This window comes from Leuciscus leuciscus (genome assembly GCF_965113295.1).
Source record: "Leuciscus leuciscus genome assembly, chromosome: 2".
Classification (NCBI taxonomy): Eukaryota; Metazoa; Chordata; class Actinopteri; order Cypriniformes; family Leuciscidae; genus Leuciscus; species Leuciscus leuciscus.
The window spans coordinates 9945291-9955092 of record NC_138726.1 but is presented as its reverse complement, the minus strand read 5'-3'; the positions used below and the strand labels follow the sequence as shown (position 1 = coordinate 9955092).

The window sequence follows — 9802 nt, the reverse complement described above, 5'->3', positions numbered from 1 at the left end:
CTGGTTCCACAGACGTGGAGCAGCAACTGCAAAAGCTCTATCACCCCTGTTTGAGCCGTGTATCATATTTATAGATATTGTTTTTTACCTTGGGTATGTTGCAACACACTTATTGTGTTTTTATTTGTTCAAAATAAAGAATAAAGACAAAAGAGACAAGAGACAAGACAAAGACTTTAGGGCCTTTAATCTTCTGCCTTCAGCTTATGTTTGCTTTTGCAACGAGCTAAACAAAGGCTTAGTAAAAGTCGTAGACAGTTGGCAGGGTCAAACTTTCTTTACTGAAGCCCAATTTGTGAAACTGTAACACAAATGAACAATGATATTAAAAAAATATCTCTTACAATGTTACATTCAGTTCACATACATCAAAACAATATTTAAGATGCACATAAATCACCCTTACATAACTTAGAAGATAGCTGTGTTAAGAAGAACAATCAAGCATCACAATTATGTGCCTCGGCTACATTTAACGTCACATGCAAATCGTTCTCAAACATATGTATAACCTATCAGAATACATGTAATCGTATTTTACCGCTTAGATTAGTCTTTTAAACTTATAGATTGTGCCGTTTCAAGAGCAAAACAAGAAGGATGTACGTGGATGCACCTCTATAGTCTACACCATGAGCTCTAAAATCCAAAATGGCTGATATATTATTAAAGGCGTACTACTTTAAAGTGACCACAAGGTGTCAATATTGACAGAGTAAACTATAACTATAATGAGAGTGTCCGCCGTCACGCTTTCAGATCTGTGTTCGCGCAGCCGCTGATCAGGGGCCTCATTTATAACCGTTGCGTACGCACAAAACAGGCCCTGAAAGAGGCGTACGCCACTTCCGACGCATAAGTTGTGATTTATAAAAACAAACTTGACGGTAAATTTGCGCACCTGCATGCAAACTCTGACCTATGCGTACGAACATTTTGGAGACGGAGCAGTTTGGCGACACCGATGGTGAGCTGAGTGACTGACGGCAGATGAAGGAAAACCACTTTAAAGTTGAAACTTTAAAGCTGCAGTCCGTAGCTTTTTTGGGTTAAAAATTATCCAGAATAATTTGTACATAACCAGCCAGTGTTCAAAACTATCTGCTTGCCGTAGCTCGATTCAAAATGGTAAGCTTGTAATGTTTTTAATTCCAGTGGTACTGGTGGATTTCCGCGGGGAATTCGAGCATGTCTTTGCGTCATTACGTCACATCTGTACACAAAAAGAAGGAGTCTCGGCTAGTCGGCTATATTGCGTGTGAGGATGTTGGAGGTGGAGATTTATAGCCTTTTCTCACAGCACTTGATATAATTAAACTTATTCATTTGATGGCGGATCCAGAAAGGTTAAAACGACAATCACCAATGACAACTAGAGATTCACCTGTTGTAAAACGCCAAAGACTTTCGGAAAGAGACTGCAACCGGCCCATGCGAAAACAAGGACAAATATCGGAAGGGCATTAAATGTAGTCACGCAATGCTGATGTTCTTAACATTAACAATTTGAGAACAAAGTATAGTTTGCACGGTTTGACGTGATATGATAAGCGATCGTTAGATTTAATCAGCGCGATTTACTGCAATGCTTTTTTCCCCTTAGTTGGTCAGAACAAAAGTGGATGTTACTTACTTGTTCAGATTACATTTTCCGGTGAAAATTCTTATGTTGGTCATACTTCCATAAAGTAGAATCTGTGATTGCGAATGACAGTATCCACACCGGCGCGGTGATTGACAGCTCCACATTCTCCTCAAAACATTGGATTCATCCGCGCTGTGCCATGCCGAAGCACAACGCACGTAAAGTTGATAATTCCGCGAATAACTGCAATTGCAGATTTCGAACAGAGATGGCGACAGAGGAAAAACTGCAGCTTTAACTTTTTCATTGAGTCCTAATCATAAATACAGTGCATGTTCACAATAACAGTTTAAATAAATAAAAAATAATGATTTAAACTATGCTTTAGGCTACATCTGATATACACATTTATATTAAATATGCCATTCTCATTAATGGAGTTAAGCACTTAAATTTGTAGTGGATGTGATGCTTTTGAACACTTTTCCTGTGGCATGCTGTGTTTTAATGTTTTAACTACAGCGGGGATTGCTTAGCGCATGATATGGTCTGAGGAAATATTTTCGCGCAAATAATGATCAATAATGCACAATAAGGCCTATCCGTTTCCATTAAAAATATAAAGAAATTAAAAATACTATTTGGCCAGTGAATAAGATTGAGAAAACCTTTCTCTGAAATGTATTTTATATTATTTTGATTTATTATTAAAAAACAAGGCAAGGATAGGCTACTAAATTATTTTTAGCAATGTAATGTGATGGCACATCTGTATCTCATATTTTCCAAATGTCTTGTACCATTAAACATGTTATCACGTGGAGGAATATGCATATGCAAATGATATGCAGATGAGGATATGCAGTAAAACTAGGCGTTGTAAGCTCCGTATATGGTTATTTCGGGGAGACCCATGTGCACACAATCTTCCGCTGACTGGGATTTATAAAGAGAATTCAGCTCAGGTTCTTGCTTACGCACGGTTTTATAAGTCTTTATAAGGTTTTTTTTATTTTGTATCTTCATTTTACACAAAAAAAAATTGTGATTCTCAATTTATCCAGAATCGTGCAGCTCTATTGATAGAAAAGTTCCAGCCTTAGAAAAATCCTTGATCAAACCAATTCAGACACTGTGAGAAAAGAGATGATGCTGCAATTTATATTATGAGAAAATTAAAGGGGACATATTATTAAAATCAGACTTTTTCCGTGTTTAAGTGCTATAATCGGGTCCCCTGTGCATCTACCAACCCTGAAAACGTGAAAAGTGAAACCCAGTAACTTTGTTTTGGTGAGCCTTTCTCTGCAAGCATGTCAAAACTTAAGCCGATCAGATTTCGCTCCCCTTCTGACTAGGAAGAGGATCTTATTATAATATCACCGCCCCTTAATCTGCACGTTTATGCCCACGGCGCCACCATTTGGTTTTCGCAAGCGACAACAGTGTAACCAGTTAAAACGCAATGGCAAAAGTTCAAGCAAAGCATGCAAACTGTTCTGTCGTTGCTGCACAGACGAGCACAGAACACTATTTGACCAAAAATGTCACGTCTTATAAAGACCACAGGGAACTGTCAACTTGTGTAAAAGTTAAACATGACAGTACATGCAAGTCGATGAGATTAATCAATGTAATTCCACAACAACTACATAAATGTATCCACTAACCATTCAGAAACGACCAGGGGCCTCATGTATCAATCTTGCGTACGCACAAAAACGTTGCGTACGCCAGCTTTCACGCTCACGGTCGTATGTACTAACAGTGAAATTAACGCGAGAATGTGCGTTCCTCCACGCCAATTCAATGTCTGGCGTACGTACATTTCTCATTGTTTTTGTCCGTTGGCGACTCTTACAGGCAATGAAGTGAAGTTACAAACATTACACAACGAATTGTTCTACAAGTCTATCGCACCACCACCTGTGGGAAGCATTGCTATTAATTTGCAATTTATAAAATAATTGACATATATTGTCGAGCCTTATGGGAATATTCTATCAATTTTGCAATTAAGTAAGAACATATAAAAGCATATGCAAATTGATACAACCCTTAGTCTATGGCAATGGCAGCTTTGGTGTAATGTCCACCTTTATATCAGACCATTTCTTTTTAAGGTCATTTAGGGTAGACTGTGTACAGTTGAGACATGTGTACAGTTGAGACACCTTAACTTGCGTTCACAGCAAGCACAAGTTGTGATTTTTGCTGTGCACGTGCGTATTAGTGTCCTCTTTGATCGTGGGAAATTTGAACAACGGACGCATCTCCGATCCGAAGATATCGGGGAAAGATTTTTTTTTATGACGTTCACTTCACCATGCACTCTCCACAATGAATAGCTTATTATCCTTATGTGACTGTTAAACGTAACTGGTATCTCCACAAACGTTATTCTGTATTTCATGGTATTGTGTCATGCAAGGTAATTGCAAAATCTAGAGAAATGTGCGAGGTGGCCAGCGGGGGACAGTTGAGACACATATCTACTGTACCCCCGATAGAGTTCTATTAGGAAACACATTGTTTAGTTGTTCAGTGTTATGATAACAGTTTAAACGCCGTAATTAGCCAGCATAGGATGCAAATGAAAATAAAATTTGATATTTGTGATATTTAAACTGTGTATTGTTACATAATCTTGTTCCTGCTTTATACATTTTAACCAGTGCTAATTTAAATAAAATGAATGAATATAAATGGATGAATAAACAAAAATGTTGCCCAATTGTTATTTTCTTTATTTGTCTTTATTTTTTTATTTATTTACAATGAATGGTTAGTTACCTTTACATCATTAAAAATGGGGTGTCTCAACTGTACCATGCACTGTCTCAACTGTACCACATGATATTGGTACAGTTGAGACAAAGTTGAGACAAAAAGCACCTTATTTTTATGAGCTAATTGTGGAAAATATAAACTACTTGTGGGTATTATTGATTGATAATATCTTAGTCTACAAGGTAATGAAATGTCATGTGGCATGTCATGTGGAAATTCACTTCTTTTCAGTGTCTATTTTTGTGTGAAAAAATCAAAACGCAAAAAGTGTCTCAACTGTACTCAGTCTACTCTACAGTGCGACTTTCAGCATCAGCCAAACTCTCCCACTCATATTTTTTCCTTTTGTTATTAATTCCGGAGTACAAAGTTCCACTTTTTTTTTGTTTTTTTTTTGTTTCTACCTCCGATAGTAGCACCTCCAATTCACTCTCTGTAAAGTTTCGTTTCTTGCCGCCATTTTCTTACTGCTTTCTTTTGCCAAAGTGGACTCATTACCATATTTAAATTAATTAAATTAAGGGAGGAGACTGGGTGGGGCGTTGTGCTCGTGCATGTGCGCTCAATTTTACGTTAACTGGGATGTACAAAGAGAATATGCGTGGGATCCTTCGTACGCAGAGATTCATACATCTGGGTTTTTTTGTGCGTACGCACATTTACAGCTTTGTCCGTACGCAATGTTTTAGTATGAATTCAACGCAAGTCTTTGTACATGAGGCCCCAGGGGCCTCATTTATAAACGTGGCGTACGCACAAAACGGGGCTGAAAATGTGCGTACGCCACTTCCGACGCATAAGTTGTGATTTATAAAAACAAACTTGACGGGAAAATGTGCGCACCTGCACGCAAACTCTGACCCATGCGTACGAACGTTTTGGAGATGGAGCAGTTTGGCGACACCGATGGTGAGCTGGAGTTAAGTGTCTTTTTGGTCACTTTTAGACAGAAAATCTAAAGAAAATTAAACATATACAGAAAGATAATACAAATATAATTTCACTCACCAAGCCTTGAGCCTTGACTCACTTGAAGCAAATATCCATGCCTTCTTAAATGTCCGCGCCAGCGAGCGCTTTGGGCCGTTTAGTGAAACTGACGCAAATAACAGTTTAAATAAAAATAAAAAATGATTTAAACTATGTTTTACTTCTGATATAAACATTTAGATTAAATATGCCATTCAAATGAATGGAGTTAAACACTTAAACATGAAATCATTACTGAGAAGTTACAACATTTTTTATATTCAAATTCAATCAATAGAAATATTGTTGTGGATGCGATGTTTTTGAACACTTCCTGTGGCGTGCTGTGTTTTAATGTTTTAACCACAGAGATAATTGCTTATCATGATGATACCAGATTGTCTGAGAAAATAGTTTCGTACAAATAATGCCCAAGGCCTATCTGTTTCCATTAAAAATATAAATCAATTAAAAATACAATTCGGCCAGTGGAAAAGATTGAGAAAACTTTCTCTGAAATGTTCAAAAACAAGGCAAGGATAGGCAACTACTTGATTTTTATTAATGTAATGTGTCTTGTACCGTTAAACGTTATCACGTGGATGAATAATAATATGCAAATGATATGCAGATGAGGATCTGCATAGTAAAACTAGGAGTTGTAAGCTCCATATATGGTTATTTCGGGGTGGAGACGCATGTGCGCACAATCTTCCGCTGACTGGGATTTATAAAGTGAATTCTGCGCAGGTTCTGGCGTACGAACGGTTTTATAAGTCTGAATATTTTTTTCATGTACGCCATTTTTGGCTTTCGGGCGCACGTACACTTTTAGTAAGGTTTCTACGCAGTTTTATAAATGAGACCCCAGGTGCGTCTAAAAGTTACAATCTCTACAATCTTCCTCCGCTACTCGTTATTTCTGAGATTTGACTGAAATTCGCGTTTGTTATTGCTGGAGTATCGAAGCTCGTGTAAAGGATCGGCTCTCTTCTGAACGGGAGCGGGGAGCAGCAGCTCATTTGCATTTAAGGGGATGCACACAAAAACGGCGCAATTTTGCTCACACCCAAAAAGGGGCAACTTTGACAAGCTATAATAAATTATCTTGGGGTTATTTTGAGCTAAAATTCACAGACACATTCTGGAGACATCATAGATTTATAATATATCTTGTGAAAAGGGGCATAATATGTCACCTTTAAAGTGTATTTTGACCTTAGATGCATGTAAACATATTGTAGGAGACTACAAAACAAAATTAGGAAACTACAAAATAGCATAATAGGGGCACTTTAAAATATAGTTTACTGTTAAAATATGTTAATAATTCAGTATACATTGTTGCTACTGTATATGTAAATGGTGTATATATATATATATAAAATTATATATATATATATATATATATATATATATATACTGTATATATATATATATATAGAGAGAGAGAGAGAGAGAGAGATGGATGGATGGATAGTTACCAGTGTGCATGTCATTGTATTCAGCTCCAAAGTGCCTCCACTGAAAGCCATACACTGGTCCCAGGTCTCCTTCCTCACGATCAGTAAAGCCATTTTTATCCAGAAACTCCCAGGAGACATTAGCATCCCAGATTCTCTCACCCTTTTGTGACAGCTCTTTGGCATTTGTTGAACCCTAAGTTGGATGAACAAAAAGTACATTTAAAAAATGCGAAATGAACAAAAACCAAAGAAAAAAAAATACTATATACAGAAATAAGATACAAAAAGTTTGGAATATTTTCCTATTGTACCTTGATAAACCACAGCAGCTCCTCCAGTATGCCTTTCCAGAAAACCCTTTTGGTCGTCAGCAAAGGAAACTGATCTGCGAGGCACATGATGAAACCAAATTTTGAATTATGATAACATTTCAACAGTAGTTTGACCCTTTAATCCTATAGAGCCTTCTCTCAAATGATATGATGATGATGATGTCTTGTGCATAAGAATATATATATATATATATATATATATAGTTAATATTTCACGATGAACACTTACTGGACTGAAGCAACATAGGTTTACTTGATTATCAATTTTTTTTGTAAAAATCCTGTTAAAATGTGAGTATCATATGATACATTAGGTTTTTGAGGCACATTTATTTGTTCATCTCTCAATCATCATTGTATTGCATTGTTTTAAAACTACAGAGCTTTGATCATAAAACTAAGCATTTAAATACATTAAGACATATTTACATAGATGTCTCTTTCTTTATAGCCTATATATACCTAGTATACAATATACAGTACAGTATACATATTTATTTCTATAGAGACAACTGATATTTATATGCATTTTATGCAAGTAGACTGCTATACATTACATGCTATCAGAATTTCATCTTACTTTTTGACCATATCAGCAACTGCATCAAATTGCATATTTTTGCTCAGTTTGGGTCTTTTGATTTTTAAATCGAGGTGTTTTATCCTCCTTGAGTATGAGCTCCATATTCTCAAGCCTATATCATATTATATGAGCCATAAAAGGCTTTTGTATATGATACTCAACAAAAACCACAAGCAAACTTTTTTTTAAAAGATATCTTTTTATATTTTGTCTAAATGTTCAACAAATTGTTCCATTTAAAAAAAATTTAAAACATTATTTCATATGTCAGACTTTACAGAGTTAAAGGGTTTTAGTTCACCCAAAAATGAAAATTCGGTCATAATTTGATGACAGAACTAATTCATACGAATTGAACGGATTAGTCCAAATTGTCTGAAGAGGCACAATCTCTTTATATGATGAACAGATTGAATTTAGGCTTTATTCACATATAAACATTCATCAACTTACACATCAGTTGTGGTAAATGGAAGCTCAAGCATGTTCGCTTGACGTGCGAGAACCAATGAGGTTCATTCATTCTCATGTGTCAAGCAGGTTTGGTTGAGCTTATGTTTATGTTCACTGATCAATGTTTATGTGAAATATGAATAGAAGCCTAAATTAAATCTGTTCATCTTTAAATAACTTATTGAAGTGTCAAAGTTTCAGATGTGTAACTTAGCTGTCAATGGAGTGTCAGAAAGCTCTCAGATTTCATCAAAAAGATCTTCATTTGTGTTGCGAAGATGAAAGACTTAACGTTACGGGTTTGGAATGGACTATTGTTTTTGGGAAACTTTCCCTTTAAGTCACTCTTTATGTATGAATACCATTTTAACCGTTGAAAATGACATTTTACTTGAAATTAACGTTTTTCTCACTGCTTTTTGGATGTTTAGGCCACGAAATGAAATACATTTTTGATTAACCTGTTGCTTTCCATTCAAGTGTTTAATACATGCCTCTGACATCGATAAACACAACAGGCTATATGTTATCTCTGTTGTTGTATCACAAAGTAGGTTCGCACACGGAAGATCAATAGTAACATAAGAAAACACATTGCATTCGTTTTTATATCTGTGCTTATCTGTTTTCCTCGTAAACTTGCATTTAAAATCATTTGTCATGAAGTTAAATGCTATGAAGTGTTAATGAAACACGTTTGTCTCACCTCTGAGACTGTATCTGGCATTTGTCTTTTGCACTTCGGCGTTCGGCATTTTCTTCCGTTTAAGTTTAAACTCAATCTGTAGCGCGCGAAAATTCACATTTATTATTCCCGCGATATTCTTCTTCTTCTTTTGGCGGGACCGTGACATGTGCATACCATTACTATAGTATATATAGTAGTAAAATTATATGTAAATATGTACAGTTATGCATATTTGTGTAGTATTTGTTCCACCATCTTCATAATTTAAATAAAAACATATTTTTACAATAATATTATTCTATTATAACCACCCTGCTCCTAAATACATGGACAATTTCTCATGCTGTAGTGGAGGATTAGGAGTCACTTTTAAAATGACATGAAATTACCACTATAACCAGTAGATGGCAGCAGTTTACCACTCATTAGCTCATTTCCACTTCCTGTTTAGCTATTACATTCAAATAATGCAGAACTCCATTTCTCTTTTAAATAGATTGTTAAAAGCCAAAAGGGGGCAGCAAAGTAGAAGTAAAAAAATATTATTTGCTAAGCATGTTTTGTCATGTGTAACCATAGGTGTGTAACTCTGCTCTGAAGTGCTTACCCAAGGATGAACTAGATTTAAGTGAAGGTTGAGGCAGATTTGCAAAATGACATTCGTAGATGCATCAACTTGGTGCTTCCGAGTCAAACAGTGTTGACTAATAAGTCAAATGTAAAAAAAAAATTGACATTTCAACCACATAGGCTATCACTTCAATTAAAACATTAATTTGGTCCTAAGAATATGGCTGCGTTTGGCAGGGGGTTTACAAGACCTCTGATCTACAAATCTCAATGCATTTCTTTCTTCTGCAGAAGATGGGAGGGACAAACCTACATATTTCCAAAATTAACAAGTTGGTGGTTTGTCTGAACAACTAATCAACTAAA

General features: G+C 35.9%; 1 protein-coding gene across 1 annotated transcript; it reads right to left on the bottom strand.

Annotated features, from left to right (window-relative positions):
- Window positions 1-243: 243 nt before the first annotated feature.
- On the bottom strand, window positions 244-8942 carry LOC309492730 (thymidylate synthase-like). Its single transcript, XM_082161748.1, has 4 exons — window positions 8885-8942; window positions 7122-7195; window positions 6829-7003; window positions 244-301 (listed from the first exon to the last, which is right to left on the bottom strand). Exons 1-4 carry the CDS (start codon window positions 8931-8933, stop codon window positions 279-281), a joined length of 321 nt encoding a protein of 106 aa, XP_082017874.1. The 5' UTR covers window positions 8934-8942; the 3' UTR covers window positions 244-278.
- Window positions 8943-9802: the final 860 nt, after the last annotated feature.

Bases quoted from the DNA above. Each gene is read 5' to 3' on its own strand.
- LOC309492730 (XM_082161748.1), bottom strand. From the start codon at position 8,933: ATGCCGAACGCCGAAGTGCAAAAGACAAATGCCAGATACAGTCTCAGA. The intron at 7,004-7,121 runs GTACAATAGGAA...CATCCAACTTAG, and splicing joins AGCTGCTGTGGTTTATCAAG to GGTTCAACAAATGCCAAAGA. The intron at 302-6,828 runs GTAACTATCCAT...TTTGTGTTACAG, and splicing joins ATACAATGACATGCACACTG to TTTCACAAATTGGGCTTCAG.